Source organism: Mytilus galloprovincialis, chromosome 7 (genome assembly GCF_965363235.1).
Source record: "Mytilus galloprovincialis chromosome 7, xbMytGall1.hap1.1, whole genome shotgun sequence".
Lineage (NCBI taxonomy): Eukaryota > Metazoa > Mollusca > Bivalvia > Mytilida > Mytilidae > Mytilus > Mytilus galloprovincialis.
In genome coordinates this window covers 76,947,993-76,970,188 of record NC_134844.1, presented here as the reverse complement: position 1 = coordinate 76,970,188, position 22,196 = coordinate 76,947,993, and the positions used below count along the sequence as shown (strand labels likewise).

At 31.5% G+C, this 22,196-nt stretch overlaps 2 protein-coding genes and 1 long non-coding RNA gene across 3 annotated transcripts in view; 1 reads left to right on the top strand and 2 right to left on the bottom strand.

Annotated features, from left to right (window-relative positions):
• Positions 1-22,196, top strand: part of LOC143083703 (uncharacterized) — a 221,748-nt gene that overhangs the window by 60,344 nt on the left and 139,208 nt on the right. The gene's annotated exons all lie outside the window — the stretch shown is intronic.
• On the bottom strand, positions 787-4,286 carry LOC143083699 (uncharacterized). Its single transcript, XM_076259990.1, has 3 exons — positions 2,829-4,286; positions 2,011-2,161; positions 787-1,468 (listed from the first exon to the last, which is right to left on the bottom strand). Exons 1-3 carry the CDS (start codon positions 4,176-4,178, stop codon positions 903-905), a joined length of 2,067 nt encoding a protein of 688 aa, XP_076116105.1. The 5' UTR covers positions 4,179-4,286; the 3' UTR covers positions 787-902.
• LOC143083702 (uncharacterized) lies at positions 13,037-22,177 on the bottom strand. Its single transcript, XM_076259996.1, has 9 exons — positions 22,084-22,177; positions 20,970-21,462; positions 20,649-20,731; positions 19,918-20,410; positions 19,523-19,598; positions 19,109-19,156; positions 17,992-18,427; positions 17,559-17,737; positions 13,037-15,218 (listed from the first exon to the last, which is right to left on the bottom strand). Exons 2-9 carry the CDS (start codon positions 21,449-21,451, stop codon positions 13,848-13,850), a joined length of 3,168 nt encoding a protein of 1,055 aa, XP_076116111.1. The 5' UTR covers positions 21,452-21,462; positions 22,084-22,177; the 3' UTR covers positions 13,037-13,847.

The following is a 22,196-nucleotide window of genomic DNA, read 5'->3' as shown; positions in this document are numbered from 1 at the left end:
GAAATCATGCCATATCATCTCTTACATTAATATGAATATAAAACCCGTGATTTCGATGAAACTCAAAACATTTTATTTCCTGGAAAAAAATGAATAATGAAAACAATTCGTATAGACAATACATATAATTCCATATGATATAATCATATAACACATACTATACAAATGTACCACACGTGCACTCATAAGCACCACGCTCGTTCTGAAGGATTTACATGCCTACTCTCAAATCAGTATTCAGAATAAAAATACGTATGAACGACAATTTCATTCAACACTGCTATTTAAACACCAACGACCACTGACACACAAAATATTTATAATTTATACCATCTCTAATTGTACCTTAAGCGCGTGAAAATATGTACAATGTACAACTCGAAAACTAATAAGAATATACCTCAATTATTCATTGGATACGTTTCATATTTTCCCAAAGGTTTTTTTTTTTTTTTTATCTAATAATTGTTTTTAAAACAAGGTATAAAAAAAGAATTGACAAAATGCTCACTCTTAGTTTTCAAAAGCGGATAAGTTCATTTACGGATTTACTAACTATAGACTGAGTTGATTGAAATGATATAAATTATATTAACGTATAAATGTAAGCTGTGTCAATAAAGTTATGTATTATTGAAAACTATAAATAACTACAATCGGTATACAAAATCTATTATTTTGTCTATATTTTGTTTTCTTTAAAGTTATATGAAATGTCTGATGAATATGTTAAATTCAACAATAAATTACTTCAAAACTTTTTAAAAAGTTTGCTTAGTTGAAAAAAAACAACAACATTACAATATATTCAAATAGAGTTCACCATGTTCAAATACATTAGCAAGTGGAATACTAAGATAAAGTCAAGGAGACAGAAACCTAACAAGGATTGATACAATATTCTATTCTTCAACAACACTCTCCTCACTGTCACTTTCGTCTACAGCTTGTGGAATTGATGCTGCATCTTCTAGATATGCTCCCCAATTCTGGACTCCATAAGATATATCCTGATTATGCCTTGCATAACCAAGATACCAGAGTATTGATGCAATATGGGCACATACTCCCACAACACGTGCTCCTGCTCTGCATTTACAGTACCATGCGGTAATTTCAACAGATGTGTATTCTATCCACAAGATGTAGGTTTTTGAAGAAACATGACGGCTCTGAAGTTTCACGCGTATCAAATGTTCATCCTCTTTATGTATAAGAATTTGACAATTGCCTTCTAAGTGTTCCTGAATGTAGCTAGTGCTAAGTTTTAGTTGATAGACACCGCACGTTATGTTTCTCAGATCTTCTTCATCAAGAAGTGGAAAATCGTCTAAAGTATGATTATCTGGCTCTTTCCAAATTGTCTTACGCCTCTCCAAATTTTCTTCTTCTACCCTCTGTTTCAATGTATTTACTCTTTTCGACAGATAGAGCATTTTTGCAGCCAATGCTTCTTCATTGTCACATCCTTTTTAAACAAGAAAATTTCAATTATAATACAAGTAAATAGTTTCACAATTTTTTAATCAAATATTAAAAAAAGTGTGGTGTGATTTCCAATGAGACAACTATTTACAAGTTTACCAAATGACACAAAAATTACCAACTCTTAGTCGCAGTATGGAGAGTTGTCTCATTAGCACTCATACCACATCTTCCTATATTTATTTGCAAAAGAACAATAATAATTAATGTTTTATATTATCATGTGGTATTATTTATCATTTGTCTTATAGATTTTGTTTAGATTGTTTGTTTGGTTAATTTGCTTTCTAATGAATAGTTAGGGAAAAGTGATTAATACTTTTTAGAGAAAGTTTTTTTTCTTTGTACATTTTCTTAAAAATACAAGTGGAAAATGACAGCTCTCACAGTGCGAATTTCCTAGTGAAAAAAAATGTGTCTTTAAAATATCGCAAATTCGATTTGATCACTATTTATGATTTCATGATATACATATACCTAATTATCACAGTTATCAATACGAGCTATCTTAGTGAGAATGTTTACCTGGAGACAACGGCGGCAAATATTTATTTGATATTCCACATACAATGCAAACATAATCTCCGATATATGGAACTTGTTTATTTGGTAAAACATGGCTCAGATACTTCCATCTCTTGATTCTTGCATTAGCAGATTCTACTACCCAACGGACCTAGAATGAGAAAAATAGTAATTTAGGGCTATTTTCCTACAGCAAGTAGGTTAAAGGTTTGGTTGGCTTGCTTGCTGTGTTTATATAACTATTTGCATAAAACATTGTAATAAAGTTTTACAATTGCAATTAATACATAGGTAGGGCTTCAGTTTTTATAACGCTATTGGATGCTTGAGTAAAACATTTATACGATAAAAGCAAGAAATCCAACCAAACCTTTGACCTACATGCATTAGAAAAATAGCTCTAAACATAAGGTCTGAAATTTATAATCGGTTGCAATTAAAACTATGTTTGTCAATGTCAATTATCTAATATACATTGTCATTTTTGCGAACAGTAACAACAATACCGTCAAGGTGTGCTACCTTTTTATCGATTTGGTTTGTTTAATTGATATCTATGTGTAAAAAAACTATTCATAGGGGAAAACAAAAAAATACGCAGTCCTATAAGTTACTTTTCTTTATTCTTATTAGTGGCACAATAGTCATAGTCTTAGCAGTAACAATGGGCATATGTTGAGTTGGGTGTGCTTCGTATGAATAAGAGCATTTTCTGTGTAGCGATAAAAATATATTAACATGATACTATATAAAGTGACGCAGTTTCAAAATTAGTTTTGAGAATTATACTACAGTATTTTGACTGTAGGGGTACAAACCTTAGTAACTAATCTGCTTGCATTGGCTTCATCTGTTGTCATCTGTTTTTGGCCTTTCGTTAAAAAGCTTGGCATCTGTGCCTTTATCCCCAAATCATCAAGAAGCTCCAATGAGTCCCTGAATCCTCTGTCAACGACAAATATATCATCGTCTTGTACCCATTCTTTGATATCTTCTACATTTGTGTTAAACATATGTTTGAGGATTGCCGCATCATTATTTTTGCAGTCGGCCATGTATGGTCCAAGAACAGTCACAAAGTACCCTGTAGTAGTAACAACTACCATTGGTTTAACCAGCGGTCGTCCCTTGTGTAAGCTATATGACCGTCTTTGAAAATGAAAATTTCCGCTTTTTTGGATATACATATAGGTGCCATCAAGCACTAAGATAGCCTGTGTGTTTGTTCCGTCCCCAAATAAAGTCTGAGCTAGTGGTCGTGTGTGCAGATTAACGACATCATCATGGCTGATGTGTTTAAAACCCAAATTTTCAGGTACGAAATTCTTAACTAAAGCTTGTCTGACACATGAAATGGCTCGGCGTAAACTTGATCTTGATATGTTGAAAATGGTAGATAGCACTTTATTTGAAATTCCAGATTTTAATTTAAAAAGGAAAATTCCAAGAGAAGTTCTTGTGCTTCGTGTAGGTGTATTTCTTACTGTATTTTTGATGTAGGAATGAAGATCATTAAAGTAGTCCTTATTTATACCGGTTAAATTGATAAAGTCAGAGTCAGATAAAACTTTATCTGTATCAAAGTCAATTCTTGATTGTTCATTTTGTAAGGCTGTGTATCTTAACTTCTTCAAAAGATTCATAATTGAAGATCTGTTAAGGATGACATTATCATTGGTACAGTTTATTTTACTTATTGCATCTTCTGTAAAATTATCTTCCGTCAAATGTCCCGGACAACAGCGACATCCCGCAGGAATTATAACCTCTTTTTTAAGAAATGCAGAAAATCTTGCTTGTGATGGAACAACAATTAGCTTTGGTCCGGGCTTTTTGTATATGAAACAGTATGAATGGCTTTTTGATGTAGAAGGTATTGAAAGAGATACTGATGGTGGACTGGATAAAACAGTAGATCTACGTTTTGCTGGTGGAGCATAATCTTCATCGTCAGATAATATATGCTGTACAACAGAGGATTGTCTGGTTTCCTGAACATAATATCTGTGCCTACACGTATTGCATATTTTGTCTTCTTGTTTATATGTTATCAAAAAATTCTTCTTCAAATACTTTGCTACAGATTTATTGATTGATCGTCTTTCATGTGGTTTAGTCCTTTTATTGCATAGAACGCACGGGTAATACTTTGGACCGCTTCCAGGCATTCTGAAGTGAAATAAAGAAATGAATCTTAGTACGTGAACCACGATTGCAGTTTAGAACAGGAGATTTGATGCATGTGATAATGAACAGCAACCCAACAATATTTAACAGAGCAACAATTTTATAACACATCTTATTTTTAATTATTGTGTATAAACATATATGTTCAGGAATGAGACTTGAACAGACAATGTGTTATAAAATAATTTAGTTCCCAGTCCTAACTCACCGACACTAGTAGTCACACTACAAACAGTATTTATAGATCATATTATATTTGATAATTTATGGGGGACTGAATATGCAGGTATCTTAACTTGTTTAATTTCTATTACACATCAGAAAGGCAAGTTCTATATAAAAATAATGTGTTGGATAACAATTTCTTTAAAAAAAAAAATCAAATGCCGAATAGAAACGTTTCAAAATAATGTTATCAATTAAAGACTAGAAAATAAAAAAAATATCAGTGGATCCATTCAAACAATCACAGGAATGAAAGTAATGCATTAGGTTTAATGATATTATACAAAAAAAAGAAGGAAAAAAAACTTTTTATACCAATGGGCCGCGAACCCTTACTAGCTTTGCCATGTCACTCTAAAGAGTAACGCTCTAACCATTACACCACGTCGTCGTACATTCCAAAGGAGGAAAACAAGTGGTATATAAATTTTAAGTCGGTACTGAAGCTAGTCGTCTGCTTTTGTTTGTTTTTGTTTTTTTTTTGTTTTAAACATACATGAGTAAAGATATATTACTGCTTCAGCATAGTTATTAGGATCTTTTTAAGATGGTTTTCGTAAATAAATTCGGCCTTAATTTAAAGCTGCCCCATTTTTTTTTTTATAGCAAAGCCGACCAATCTTAAACATAACATTTCAAAATCCCTTTTAAGTGTTAAAATAACGTTGTTCACAATGAACTCTTAATTAATTTATTATCTACTAGTCATTTTATTTTCCACAAATTTGTCCTGTGTTTCAATAAAAAAAAAAAAAAAAACACGTTGTAACTACGGGAAAAAAATCCGTCGGCAGTTGACGAAGCTACGGAATTTGTTATTCCAATTTTGTTTGTTATTTAAATCTGTAAATTAATTTTGACTTACCTCAATATGTAATCTCCAAGAAAAGCATGCTTCAGTTGCAAGAAAAGATTCACATAATGGTCTACAGTATATGTCAGAGAAAACAAAAATTACCGAATATGTCACCGTCCGGCAAAACTGCCTTCATCCATATTTCTGTTGGTAAGTGCAACAAACATGCGCAATGTAATTCCAATACACACAACAACAAAAAACGAAATATGATAGAATGTATTCATAATATTATAAAAAGAAGATGAACTATAAAAATTGTTCCTATTTTAATATAAGTTCGTGGTAGATTCATTAGACATTTCGCCACAAAATCTATCGTACATCGGAAATAACAGTGTCGAATCCGGATTTGCTTGTTTGCAAAAGTTTATTTTTCGATGTGGCCACAGGCCTCGACCACGCTAATAAATGTTGCAAACGATTTCAAAGTGTTAAACAATTAAAATGAGATTAGAATTACTTTGGTCGAGGCCTGTGGCCAATGCGAAATTTAACCAAGAAATGTGAAATTCTTCGAAAATTTTGATGTTTTGAGCGTTCCGGTTCGATTTCGGGGGTTACGTCACATTAGTGACGTTGTAGCGGAGACGCATATTTTTTTATAATTATCTCGACGTATTTGCCGGGAATTTCAAAACATATATTTTTCAAAATAGACCCGAGGTTACTTACTCTGTGTCCTGTCAATTTCCCGTTTCACTTTTATGAAATTAATTTACCCGGACATTGCTTGTCCCTTTGTAATACTTTTTAATTAACTTATTCGCCATAATTTACTGTATTTTCATGATGTTATTTAGAAATTCTTCTCGTTTGTAAATGGCTGCTATTTAAAGAGGTTCCGAATGTCGTATCTCGGAATTTTACATAGGCTAAGCTTGATTCGACTTTTAGGAGTACGCCATTTTACATTTTAATAACAACTTAGTAAAGGTAAATTTAATTGGTTTGATTTCTAAACTTAAATCCTATTGGATATTATTCTGTTACTAAATTTAGGTGCTCTGGCACTATATATACAAACGTTTTGCCCATTCAAATGGCTTAATCATTTAGAGAGCCAAAGTCTATTAATGAGACTATTTTTACGGTAAGTGTTTTTATGAAAGAAAAACTATGCAACACTGCTTGCTGACACTAGTCACTCTGCAGTATAGCTTTACATATAGAAAGCTTGATGGTCTTGCACAGACCTTACCACTAACTGTAAGATGACATTGTTATATATAGAACAAAATGTCTATCTTCAGTCCTGCTGGTCTTGCACAGACCTCACCATATGTTGTCACTTTTATGTGAGTTTTAACTTATTTACATTTGAATACTTTTATCTTTATAATATTGTTGATATTTGATAAATTGTAATTTATTATAATAAACTATGAAAACTTGCTAGTGTTAAGTCATACAAAGCCACATATGAAGGATCAGAGACTCAGGATTCCGATACCTACTCTTTACACGGTCTGGGGTAAAATATGTTAAAGTTGACACAATGAAATACGCAACGTAAAAACCCCTCCGGTTACAACGTCATGAAAATATGATTTTTTTTTAAATAACAAACAACGATATTAGTAGATATGTTTTAACTATAAGGGATCCACCTTGTTTATATTTATTTTTTTTGTCATTTCACAGGGCCAATATAGGCACTTCGTGGCCATACTAATTTAATCTATGAACATATATAATAATAAAACCAATTCAAAGATGAAGCACATTGTATTGCTGGTATGCCAAACGTCGATACCCTGGATAGCTGAATAGATATACGTGTGTATATAGCATGTATATATATGGAGAATCAATGAAAAAAGTATCCTTACCATACATTCAAATACTTTTTCATAATCAGTAACCTTAATTTAGATACAGGTGGTATCACTTTTTTCAAATGAATTATTAGGATTTTTCTTTTAATATTTGAATTGGAATCGAGTACTTCCAAAACAATGATACATCACAAATTGCAGAACCTTTGGTATAGTAGTAATATAATCATGGTGTACAATTTTATTAAAGATATTCAATTCTGTGTTTGAGATTGCATAAGTTAGAGTGAATTTTGTCATTTGAAGTGTGTGTTACAGGTAAAGATCACTTCACTTGGTTTAAGTACATTTTGAGAGTACTGTCAACAGCAAAGTGGATGATAGGCAAACCATAAAAGTTATCTTTTTTTTATAAGAGATACAATTTACATCTCAGCAGGTGTCACGCTTTTACGCCGATATTAGTCATTTAAATCTGACTCCAAAGTGAATAAATAAAATTGTACTCGTACTATGCTGAAAACGGTAGGTATAGTTTCGGGCTAAGATCGTGGTTTTTCGAGTGATTTGATCGTGTTTTTTCAAGTGAGACCTCTTTTTTCGAGTGAATATGAATAGAAATGTTAACAGACTTCCTTTCTAACAAGACGTGATAACGACGCTGGAATTTTATATACAGTTGAACAATGAATGTTAGTATTTGCAATAAAAATTAATATCATTAATCCAACATAATTTTTCAGTACAAAAAGTTAATATAAGCCTTAGAACGGTTTTATTCTTAAATACAGAATATAGCTATTGTTATACACATAACAATGCAAATGTCGAAGGAAATGCATACATGGCATCTATATACATGTATCCTAAAAATTCAGACACTTTACATAAATTCTTGTTATTGCATTAAAAACGACATTTTGAGACTGAATTCATTTCCTTATTTTCGTTTTTTTTTCGAAAGCGTCCATTTTTGGAGTGATAATACACATTTCCTATAGCTAGACATGTTATGTGTCAGCGTAATTACGTTCAGAAAACAATAAACATAGGTTCAAATTACTTACTTTCCAATGCATGAAACCAATGCATTCGTAAGTTTGATAATAGTGTACTTACACTTATAATTAAATATTCAATATAAACAAATGATGGGTTAAACATCGGGTGTAAGATAGTTATACACCTCGGGGTATGGTGTATCTTGATGTAAAATCCCTCCGGCATCCATCCGTCGGGATTTCTTATCAAGACACATCTATCCCTCAGTGAATACCTATTTCATATATTTTGGTGATTTATTGGGAATATATGACATTTTTCTCCACTTAATTACAGTTATTAACTAGAAACGGTCATATATTGAAGTCAAATATACATTTTGTCTTTTTTAAATTTTTATTACAAATCCAGACAATCTGTTTGAAAACCCGGACGGTTTCACAGTTGCTCTCGAAAAAAAACCGGAGAATATTAAACTGAATGTTTTGGTTAACTTTAAAAAAGATTGTGCTTCTTCGTTGCTAAAGAATGTATAGTATTCACAATAATATGGGTAGTCATGTAAAAAACTATTTAAATTACGAATAACAGGTAATTGACCTTATCGCATGTTTTCTCACCCGCAAAAAACTAAAAAAGTTAACAGAATCACTCGAATAACAACGATCCTTTCGATAGACGACGTTGACCGAACTTCTTTTCGTAACCAATGTAAACAAGATGTCGGCGATAATAACATTATTTTCACTGCAAGTTAATCGTTAAATTAAATAATTCACAAAAACATTCGTTTGAATGAAAATAAGAGTTTTTGCAGTTTAATTTTTATCAATTGGCAAATTTCATTGAGTACATATTATTTTGCGTTAACCAACAAATATATTCGTTCGCCAGGGCATATCCAATGACAATGATATACAATTAACGTGTAATAGAGGTAACGAGTGAGAAAAAAATATATTCCCTATCTCCAATTTAAAAGAATTATAAGGATTAAAAGAGGGACGAAAGATACCAAAGGGACAGTCAAACTCATAAATCTAAAACAAACTGACAACGCCATGGCTAAAAATGAAAAAGACAAACAAACAACAGCACACACACGACACAACTTTTAAACGTCATTTTATAGGAATTTATTGGTGTATAAACTTGACCAAGTCACTCACAAACATTTCATAAAAGTCCTTCGGAGTTTTATTTGTCTGTGAGTGAATTGATCGAGTTTATACACCAATAAATTCCTTTAAAAAGGCGTTTAATCCTATAATATATATTTATTTTTTGTGTATTGGCTTTTGAAACGTTGCATAAATCAAATCATAAGACTAGCGAGGTGTGTTTTGATTTTAATTCTATAAAGGACAAAACACAGATATTTCTTCGTCTGTTTCCACTTGTCTTTAACACATACATGATGTATTTTGATAATATTAAATGAATTCGTCGAGGCTTTGATAATGGTCAACCTGCTCCTCAACTTGTTTGGCTTTTAAAAATTTTGAAATGAGCACCACTAATGAGTCTTATGTAGACGATACGCGCGTCTGGCGCCTGTAACCTTTGATAACTATTAACCTGAACTTATTCTTTATGACCGACGAAAGGGATTATTATCACAGGTATATAGTATTACGGATGTACTTAGGTGTACAAATTCCAAACCTCACAGGTCATTTGTTATACATGTGCTATTTTGTCTTTTTATTAATGAGTGTGGATGTTCATTTGGTGTCTCGTCTTTATTCTACAGTCAAAATAGAATAGAAAGATGGGGCCATTTGTTTCCAAATAAATATATTTTAATTGTTTCGTTTTCCTTTTATTTCCATCTATTAAACACTGAACGGAAATCACCTGATATTTCTCTTGTTCTTATCTCAAGATTTTAGTGTTAATTGTACAACAAGTTTTAAACATAGAAATTTAATATATTATTGTTGTATGAATGAAATCTTAAAGACTTTAACAGGAATTTAGTCTTAGACGCATGTTTTTTTGATAGTTGTTAGTGGCTTTAAACTAGCTGTCAGTAACTGCCACGTCCACTTTGTGTTTTTGTTTGAGATGTATTTCTATTTGTATTTCAATTATTAAGTCTTATATGAAAAGATAAATGGGTCTTATTGGGCAAACTATTTTACCTTGTATCGTAGGGAAAACACCAACATCTGAAACAAATTCCAAACCTCACCTAAGTACATCCGTAATACTATATACCTGTGATAATAATCTTATATCATTAAAACAAGTTCACCATTTTTATAAGACTCTCAAAAGATAATGTTATCACTTTGCTGACATTAAAAAGCACATTTTTTTTAAAACTATTTACAAATCTTTTTATTCAATAAAACATGCCATAGAATAAAACCAATTCACTGGCATTATATCGATGGGATGTCATTTTATCTAGTTCATTGGGAAAATGTGCAAGTATTTTAGAATATAATATTTTATCTACGATCCGAACCACTTGTAACATATAATATCTAGACAATTAGATAATTGAGCATTACATTTTGAATGTTGACTTGGTCGCTTTGTTGTGATTGTTGTATCAGTTATGAAATATATTTCTAGCCTATAAAAAGACTACTTGCAGTCTCTGATATATTTCCCTGTCTGCTAATACAAATAAGAAAGTATTGTTGATACATCGATCAATTTCATATGAAAAGACCTCCATACCCGTTTTAGCTTTATTTGCCTAAAATGCGAAAACGCTGTGGCGGGCATTTGTATGTTTTCCTGAACATTTTACTCTTCTTTTTTACAATATACAGCTAATGTGGGACGCACTTGAAAATAAATAAAAATGAGTCATTTTATATATATATTAGATAAACATGGCTTTGCACTAGCTTTCAATGAAGGTCAGTGTAATGTTTTCATCTTATTGGCTGTCTATCATTAACAAAACCATATTGTGTAGTCTAAATTGCATTATTTTTATTATCTTTAAATTTGTTTTCATGTTGTTTTACACTTAATTAAACGGAGCAATGTTTTACATTCGAGCCGTTTATTTAATACAATCATTGCCTCCGTGTTAAACATTACAAACGATGTGCTACAAACACAAATCAGACTTTGTTTTACTAGCATAAGTGTCAACGGTCAAATTTAAGATTAGAGTGAGCAAACTTTGTTAGATGACACTAACTGCTCCGGAAGGGTAAGCAGATCCTGCTCCACATGCGGAACCCGTCGTGTTGCTTATGTTATTACAAATCCAGTAAAAAGTTTAATTCGGTAGGTCACAATCGTTAAAAGGGAAGGGGATAGTAGTTACGACATAAGGAACATATCAAATATCATCTGTGAAACGTTTATTCCATAACGGTCAACCAACTCGTGATGGAGTCCGTAAAATATACGAAGGAATGATTTAAACTTCACCATTTGGAACTCTTGGTTTAATAGCTTCTTTGTTGACAGCAATACTCTATGGAGGAAATCATGATAGGAAATACAAGCCCGGAAATATCGTATCAATTGGGAGATATATACTCCGTATTCAGACGCTGCTGGAATGTTGCTAATTAAAAATGGAAGATTCACAATTGGGAGGCTAAAATCATCTCTTTTGTCGTAAATTTTGTTTTGGTGCAAGTGTATAACGAGTTTGGTAAACAAAAGTCTTATGGTACAAAAGTTAAGCACTTGACACGAATTGTACGAGTTGTACGAATTGTATTATTATAGGGGTAAAAGTCAAAATCAAGGTCAGGTTGACCTGATTTTTGTATATGATACATTTTCAGCCAATGTTTCCAATTCCTTATAGTCAAGTCATGGAAAATACAACGTATTATTAAGTCCTTGGTAATTAAAATGATCAGTAAAGTCTTACAGTAAAAATAAAATGCACGGGCCTTCGACATTAAAGGCGTCAAAATTCCAAATCAATGTCAGACTGGCCGAAGTTTGATACATGAAACATACATATACCATGATGCACCTGTATACCAAGTTTGTTTATTTAGGTCTGTCGGTAACAAAACATATGCACATGAATCGAAACTGGCGGACATACAGACGGACGGTTGAACGGACGGACGATGGACGGACATATAGAACAAAGGTCATGTTGGTTTCTATATACCTCCTACCACCACCATTCATTTTTTTCCGCGATGGTATATTTATATAATACTGTTTATTGTATTTTAGCCTTTGTAATATCAAAATTACAAAGTCTTAGTAAACAAGATTTTATCTGCTCAAGGTTGCATCCCCAAATTCCCTCTGTGTATTCAGACGATACCAGTGATGTGATTGTATTTAAACTAAGGACAACAAGACATTAGACGATTTTAACACTATCAAAACTCTTGATGCTATCATACTCGTATTTCAATTTTAGGTTTCCTAACTTTTGTTCAAGAACGAAACTAATGAAGCTTGTACAAGAATTATATCTTGTGTGGGGAAACTATCAAATAGGTGGAAATATGGGATACTAATACATTTTCTGCTAACAATGTACATTCGCCGTTCATCTGAAGTGATTATTTGGCCATTGTATCAACTCTAAAATTCTTAATTATTTGTTGATAGGGAAACATATCAACTAGTAAATAGTTAAATTATCCAAGAACCATTTTTTAATGACCCTAAAGTCTTATTGAAATATGTCTTCTTTTAGGTTTTAAGTACGAATCCTGCACCTGGCAAGTGAGTTTAAATCAATCCTTATTTTCTGAGATTGTCTGCATTCCAACTGAAGATCTCGGTTTTTTCCCGGGAACTTCGGCTTTCTCGCCAATAAAAGTAAATCGCCACAAACAGACAATAGTGTTGAAAGTGGCATAAAATAACGATCAATCAATCAAGCAATCAATTTCTATCGACTTGACCTTGACATTTCTTTTTGTTTTACAAGTGAAACGCAGACGGTTAATATCCATCTTTTTGTTTTTGTTAATCATGTTTATGTAGGTTGACATAAGTTATTATAAAAGTACAAAAAGGATTCGAAATAATTGCTTTTTAATCAAAAAATGCAAATAGTAATAACGTCATAAAAATACAACTATTATATCACTTCATTTATTGATAATAAATGAAACAAAATGAGACGAAAATTCAAAAGGAAAACAAAAAAACAACAAGAAAGCTATTTGTGCAATATTTTACAAACTCATCTCTCATTTAATGTGGTTGGACTAAAAGCAAAATAACAACCAGACATTGATTATAAGGTAATTAAGAGATTTTGAATTTTAGTATAATCTTATATTGAAAATAAAAATTTGAATATCAACAGAATTAAAAAAAATGATGATTAAGAGACAGAGATTTATAACAAAAAAATCTAGATTAAAGACATGATATGCAGAATGTGTTTTGAGATTAGGAAATTAAACAATATAATCCTTTAAAACAAGCATATTTATGAATCCTAAACCGAGGATTTTGAGTTGCTTTCAGTGTTACTGGTCTTATGACAATTGATTTTGATAGACCAAGTTCACCTGGTCGTTTGTAACACATGCGAAAAAGTTGATTGCAATCCAGAAACTAAATTAAAAACAAATTTAAAATTGTACAAAAATTAATTGTATTTCTTCATGAATATTTTAATTCTGTGATGTGTGAATGGCACAAGTTCACTCACTCACACACACACACACACACACACACTCATTAACTTTATTTGAGGGTGCTCAAATAACCCACTCGATTTGTTTATGAATCAATAAATCAAATTTACACATCAATATTCCTTTTTAGATAATGTTTAATCTCTCACGAAATAATTAAAGCAATACTTATTTTCTATTTTAAGAAAGTAAGTTGAACATTCTTTGTTTTGCATTTTCGAGAAACCCTTCTGATTGTTGTTGATTACTCTGTTCTAAATTATTTCGTGTAGTTTGTAATCGGTCTGCAAAAATTTGATAACTCTTTCCATACTGTGCTCGTTTCTTGCATTCCTCTAATGTTTTAATTCTAAGACGAAAACCGCTTTTCTTTTCAAGCTTTTCACTTTCTATCATTAGTTCAATATATGCGACTGTACTGAGAGGATCGGGACGCAGAGCTATATCTTTTAGCCTGTTAGTATATGTTGTTATTTCCTCGATCATTACTTGGATTCCACATTCGCAAATTATGATATCGTCATTCATTTTCTGTATAAGTTGTTTTTTCGTAAGTTTTTCTTTCGATGCTTCTTCATATTTTGAAAGCATATCGGAGTAGCTTTTTTTAATTCGGTTTGTTTCCCATTTGTATATATATGGTACATTTGAATGCTCCTGCCAATGACATTTTTTGGGACATATCTTGCACGATCCTACAGGCGACATAGCGATGCACCTAGCTTTGTCGGCATCATTGGCAAATGCACAGTTATTGTGACAAGTATTATTACACACCAAACAAGTTGTAGTGTAAATCCCTTGTCCACTAATGTCTACTTTGACTACTTTATTCTCTTCAACGGTGTACTCAAAGTCTTTATTTTCGTTTATCTGCCGTTCGAATTTGGTGAAAATTTCAACCTCTTGTTCTAATGAGTTAATCTTTATGAGACCTTTATCAATCTCTTGTTGAAGATGAAGAATAGTATTTTCAAGCTGTTGTCTTTTAGTCAAAACCTCCGAAGTAAGCAATAAACTCCTTGTTTCTAAACTTAGTATTTTTACGAAAAACTTCTCGCAGCTCTTTAAACCCATGTCCCAAAAAAATTCCAAAAGACTCTCTTGATCTTTTATGGTGTTGTTGACAAAAAGTGCGGAATTGTTGAAAGGAAAATAAACTTTGTATGGAAGTGGCTTTTCAGGGAGTGCTGCAAGACCAGCTAACACTGGAGGTATATTTCCGTCAGCAAATGTAACAAGAGTGCAAATATTATCAACGATATCTTTACCAAATAATGCAAGAATTGATTCGTAGATGTATGTTTGTATTGTTGTAAGTCTAGCATCTGGCGCTTTTACAATAAAACACACTGCGTCAAGGACAGTTACTCCTCTATCATCTTTTGCTGTGAAAAGCTGCCTTATTTGGGAAACTATTTCGGCATCTTGTGTAATTCCACGCGTATCGCCGAAACCAGGAGTATCTATGAGATTGATTGTGTAATTTATTCGACTAGAAACATCGTTGTATATTGTATACATAGTTATCCATTCTGTCTGTGATAAGGCCTACAAATTGTTAAAACATGTCTTTAAAACCATTAATTAATTTATGCAAAGCGTTTGATTCATTAACTGCTTGTCTTTCCTGAGCACATGTGTGAACAATCATTTACTTTTATGTGTTTTTGTGAAAAAATGTTTGCCTTCTTGTGATTTCATAATTTTGAAGTAGGTTTTTTATTGACAATTTTGCTATCAAAGTGATCTCTTCTTACATGGCTTAGATAAAAATAATATTCAGACAAAAACAAATATTTAATATTTCTTAAAGCAGCCTGAATAAGACAATAAATAAGTTCTTTTCTTTATTCAAATAAACAGTCGTACACATGTGTTGCCAATCTGTTTCATAAATTAAAGATTTACACAAACATAAAAAATGACTAGAGCAAGGTGTAGTATTACAGATGATCGAACTTAAAATACTGAAAAATCGCTTTTCCAAAAGAAGTTATTGGTCTTGGATGAAACCTCTGAAAGTCGTAAAAATGATTTCACCAAATCTTAGCAAAACATGCTCATTTAATCAAAATGAAACAAAATAAACATTAGAAAACTACCAAATAATATTCTGGTTAGAATATACATTTTAGAATGAAATTATACTTACTGCCCTTCACTACGTGTTAGTGTTTAACATACACGCAAGTATGTACTTTCACTATATTAAAGATTTATTTTATTGATATACAATTTGAAATATTGAGTAAAGGACGGTGCTCTAAGATGAAGTGCGCTCTGAATATTTTCTCAAAAACAAATATATTTTATTACAAAACAAAGCAGTAATACATACCAAAGAATTTTTACGTATTGATCACAAATATGACAGTTCTAATCAATTCGTTTGATGTGTTTGTGCTTTTGACTTCGCTATTTTTAAATTTTGGACTCTCCGTTTTAAATTTTCAGCGGAGTTCAGTATTTTTGTGATTTTACTTATTCTATTGTTAACCTTATTACAAAATACAAAAAATACTGTATCCTTTGAGCAAGTGAGTGAGTGACGGTATTTTTGTATTTTGTAAATAAAGGTTCAAAGGGTTATTGAATAAAAATTCTCTAGTGTGTATCAATGTTTTTATAACAAAATCCAGGTAAGTTAGTCAAATTACCATTTGAACAAAATCAAAATACAAATTAATAATGTGTACAATTTTATATACAAAGTATAATTTGTACAAAATGATAACTTGTACACAACACACCATTTATCTTGAGTATTTCTATGAATATTTTGTGAGAATCTGTTCAAAGCGAGGAATCTCTTATAGTAGTATATTAAACAGTAGTATACCGCTGTTCGAAATTCATCAATCGATTTAGCAAAAAAAACAAATCCGGGTTACAAACTAAAACTGAGGGAAACGCATCAAATACAAAAGGAGAATAACGACACAACAAAAACACAACAGTAACATGTAACACACACAGAAACGAACTATTTTATAACAAAGGCAAATTTCCTTACCTGGTACAGGATATTTTAAGAACAAAAATGGTGGGTTGAACCTGTTTTTCGACATTTCAAACCTTCCCGCTTTTAGGGCAATGTTAAATATAACATTAAAATGACAACATTACATGACAGGAGTACAATAAAAATAAATGGGAGAACATATAGGACAGAGAAACACACTAATAATAGCTAACAAAAGTTACCAGATTTAAAATTTAATACGCCAGACGTGCGCCACGTCCACACAAGACTAACCAGTGACGCTCAGATGAAAAAAGATCGAAAACGTACAAAGAGGACCAAAAGTTCCAAAACTTTGCGACCAATACGGTTAGGGTTTTATTATATCATTTTTGTTTTTTGTTATTTTTTAACATAAATCAAGCCGGTGAAGTTTTTGAATACCATTGTTTTTGGTTTGAATTATACATTTGTCTTCAAATTGAAGCCTTTTACAGCTTACCATGAGGAACAGGCTTTGCGCATTATGGAAATATGTACGGTGATCTTAATAGTTGTTGACTTCTGTGTCATTTAGTCTGTAGTGGAGAGTTGTCTCATTGGAATTCATACCATAACTTTTCATTTTTATATACAAAACCAGACTAGACAAGACTTCAAAGTGTCGTCAGTTATGTTTGAAATAGGAAGACATGTCTTCATAATTGAAAAAAAACCATGTGATTAGCATTATGGTGAAAACTTCAAATGTCTTAGTTTCATAATATACTTGAATCGACATTTATTTGTCCTAAGACTTAAATAAGACCCTTTAAACAATGGTATTAAGTCGTCCTTTTTTTAATGATAAAGAATCTGCGAAGAGATTACTACAATGAAATACAGAAAACCCAACAATAATAATAAACACATTTGAATTAGTATACCTCATTTCCTGTTCTTGCTTGTTCGCATGTTTCGAGATTTACAAGAGTAAATCTAAAAGGATCCTCCCATGTAACACCCATCACATAATTTGCCATATTGTTTATGAGAGTACTCTTGCCTGAACCTGTTGCTCCTACTATCATTATTGTTTTTTCTTGTGTGTGACTACCAGGTGATCCTAGAATAAGTAAATATTAGTGTTAAAGGAAGTTTTTATAAATGTTTTTTGTTGTACAGTATGACAGATAGAACCGCCAAGATTACCTACATGAGTACAGTTGAAGTATGTTTTTTAAATATTTGCTTAAACGCCTTCAGGAAAATAGAACATGTAGAAATGAGGTATAGATATAATTTTTGTACATGCATGCAGTATTTTATCACCTAAACCTGTATCTTATGGAACCCATTTTTTCGTTTATCAACTTTTACCTAGCGTAAATTTTCTTGTCCGTGCAATCTCATTTCTCGCTGCCTTATTTTCTTTAATTGGTAACATGTATACATCTGGCGGTCCAGTTGCACCCTTTTCAGATTTTTTCATAATCTTATGGGCAAGAGTTTCGTCTGTCTTAATGAGATTACTTTCAGGACTAAAAAGACCCTCATATCCGGTAATTTCGTCGATGACTCGAACTTTAAAAACGTACGACGTGTCAGCCTGTAGGCCGTCAACAATGACCATTTGACTACGACAGGATTGTATTTGGTTAAACACTTTCCAGGATCCTTTCTTTGATTCTTTGAAAAGTATCTCATATGACTCTGAATCACATAAAACTTCTTTGTGTTCCCATTTCAGATGTATTTGGTATTTCATATTTTCTTTCTCTGCCACATATGGCTTTTCCGGTTCCTTGCGTACTTTCTTTAAAATAGTAATTATCAATTAACAAATTAAACAAATAACATGCATATCGTATCAACAAAATAATGCTATAACTAATATATAGTTTAAATCATCATCAAAAAGTATACGGATCTTAGGATTCATTAATAATAAACATGTATAATACCTTCATTGCATCACACGTGCTTCTGAAATATTCTTCTTTCGGTACAAAATAGCCAAATATACGGGAAAATGCCTGATAGAAATATTGGGATATTTAACCAAATATAAGAGTGAAAACATTAAAATAACATAAAAAGAACCAATTAAAAAAATCAATACTTTTTACGTGAAATACAAATTACAGTTTTCAGAAATTTGGAATGAATCTCTACACTATGTTTAACATTTTCAGATTCATTGAGACATATAATAGCAATGTATTTCATTGAGTTTTTTTTCAGGAACTATGAAATGTTGTATGTATACATGATGTTAAGGGTTTGATTTTTTATTTTCACCACTAACGGTCAAAAGTTTAAATAACACTTAGTGTGAGTATGCATTTTCATATAAACCAGCAATATGATAGTTTCATTAACCATATATATGGTTTGAATAAAAAAAATCTGTAACTATTGTTCATCAACTTCACTCAAACATATTGCAAACAATTTTTCAGCTGACGAATATTGCTATTTGTTTTCAATTCCTCACCTTTTCTTTCTGTTTTTCTGATTGGTTAGGTTCCTCTTTCAAATCGATCTTTAAAATAGAAATAATCAACTAATTCACATGCTTGAGATTGAAAAATTTAACAAAAAAACATGCATATCGTATTAAAAAAAATAATGTCATAACTAACATTTTGATATTCATGAATAATAATCATTTATAATACCTTAATTATATCACACGTGCTTCTGAAATATTTTTCTTTCGGTACAAAATAGCCAAATATACGGGAACACGCATGATTGAAATATTGGGATATTTAACCAAATATAAGAGTGAAAACATGAATAAAACAGAAAAAGAGCATAAAAAACAAGTAAAAAAATTAAAATACTTTCTTCGGGAAATACAAATTACAGTTTTCAGAATTATTGCTATTTGTTTTCAATTCCTCACCTTTTCTTCCTGTTTTTCTGATTGGTTAGGTTCCTCTTTCAAATCGATCTTTTCCGGTAAATGTATTTTCATAGCACTGTAAAAAATCATAGACTTTCCTTTTTAAAGATCAGGATTTAATACAAGTGAAATAAAACAGGGAAAATGTTATTATTTCCGAGATTGATTAAAGGGATTATCGATAGTATGCCTTTATTCTATAATACTCTTAACTCATGATTGTATCATTAATAATTAAAGATTACAATTTTTCAACACCAGATGCGTCTATCGATAATAGATAACTCTTCAACATAGCGCGTGTCAATAATATAGCATGATACCTATTTGAACATTGTCAAATCTAAACTGGTAAGCAATCAAATACTGATGAATATTGGGAGGAAAATACTTACAAGGATATAAAAGTCGTCATATCGCTAGAAACTTTATGGCCTCTGTTTTGTTTCATTGAAGTATGTTCTTCAGCACACAACTCACAAAGGAGATCAGGATCGTCGCAGTCTTTACAAAAAGATGTTGCAACTGCAGATTCACATATTTCGCACTTACGATCAACATATTGAAAAGGTATAATCTTATGATTTCTTGTAAGTTTTTGCGATGTATGTGTGTTTGTACATTCATTGCATAAATTTTCTGCACAATCTTTACAGAAGTGAGAAGCATGTGTTATAACCTTATTTAACAGGCATGGCTTGCAATTTTCGATTTCCTGACTAATATCCACTACATCATGCTTTTTACTTTGCCTGCTCTTTGCGTGTTTTTGCATACAATTTTCACAATATCGTTCGTCACAATCTTGACAGTAGTGGGAAGCTGATACCTCCATACCTCTGTGGTTACATGGTTCGCATTGTTTGCCTGTTGTACTTGCCATGTCGACTAGGTAAATAAATTTTTAAAAATATCTATGAGATATACTTCCTTTTCATATTGTAAAACATCACATAAAATACTAGTGGGCCGTTTGTACTTTGATAATTAAAGTCATTCAAACTGAAAATTCTAATGAAAGCGTTGGTGTTCTTTTAATCAAGATTCAAATATTTTCACCAAAAAAAGCCTTTACTGTTTAAAGCAAAGAAACTGAAACATGCAATTTGTCTTATTTGATAATTACCTTCAGAACTTTTTGAATTCTTTTGGACTTTTGCTTGACAAACACTCTGGTTTCCAGGATTTTTCTGTGCATCTGGTTTGAGTCTTCGATACAGTTTGGAAAAAAAAAGTATGATAACTAAAACTGTACTATTTTAATTCTTGATTCGATTATTATAAGCTTACTATTTCATGATTTTTTGGCATGTAAGAATAAATCGTTTATGGTTTGTATTAAGGAAGTAGATTTTCACAAAAGAAATTATAAGTTCAAACTTTTAAATACATATATGATAAAAAATCAAATTGTTTTCAAATTATAATATTTCATATATCTGCGTACCGGTTTAAATAAATTCTGTCTGATGACAGCCTGTGGTCTCTGGTTCTTTTCATTGCGATGTGTATGTCCGCACATGAAGCACAAAGTGGTTCTGGTTCTTTGCAATCAAGACAAAACTTTACAGCTGTTCCCGTTTTCCCGTTAACTAAACAAGGCTCGCAATTCAATGCATTCTTCAACTGTTGCATGTTATGATTCTTGTTTTGTTTTTGAGCGCGATGTTCAATAGTACAGCTTTTGCAAAGATATTCCTCACAGTCCTTGCAAAAATCAGAAGGTCTAGCGAATGTGTTTCTATAATTACATGGTTCACAAGCTATCGTATTTTGTGAAGTGTCATCAAATGTAACAATATCATGCTCTCTGCTTACTTTATGAGCCTTGTGGGTAAAGGAGCAAGGTTCACAGTACTTTTCGATGCAATTCCGACAAAAAAAAACAGCACGCTCTGTTTTGTTCTGTAAACTGCATGGTTCACACATCTTCAGATATTCTAGAGTTATGTAAACAAAGTAGTTATAAACAAATTATTGGATGTTACAATTTTTTTACGCTCTTTAAATTAAAAAAAAAACATCTTTATTTGAATCAAAGCTCTGATTTTTAAATCGGCTTTGATCACACTGGTTGTCCTTTATTGTGTATTACCTCTTTATCATACAAATAACATTTGTAATAATTAGGCCACCGGCATTCTGAAAAGACATTTATTGTCAAAATGTGCATCTAGACTCATATGTACTGTTAATGTAATTATTGGAAAGGACACAAACAATGAAAGTAATATAACTGTAATAATTATCTAGATATTTATTGACGTTTTCATAAAAGATTGATTAAAGTTTGTTTGTTTCAAAAACTGTTAATCAATGATTACCAAATATACACTATTTAGTCTTTAAACGCAGCCATGAAATTTCATTCTTGGCAGAAAATAATTGAAAAGAAACTAAATATATCTATTTATAAATCAATAAGCCTTTTTTTTTTAAAGTTAAAATAAATAAATTGATTTATATGTTCAAATGAATGTTTTTTGTGATTCCTGATTAAAGCTGTATTTCATGCATAGTTCATTATCATAAATTAATACATAACTTACTTGCTCACTTACCTACTGACTTACTTCTTGATGTAGAAATTGAAATACTTATGCGCTTCTGTACCCTTACATCTTACAGGAACATCAGTTATACAAATATGATGAGACGACTTCAAATACATCCA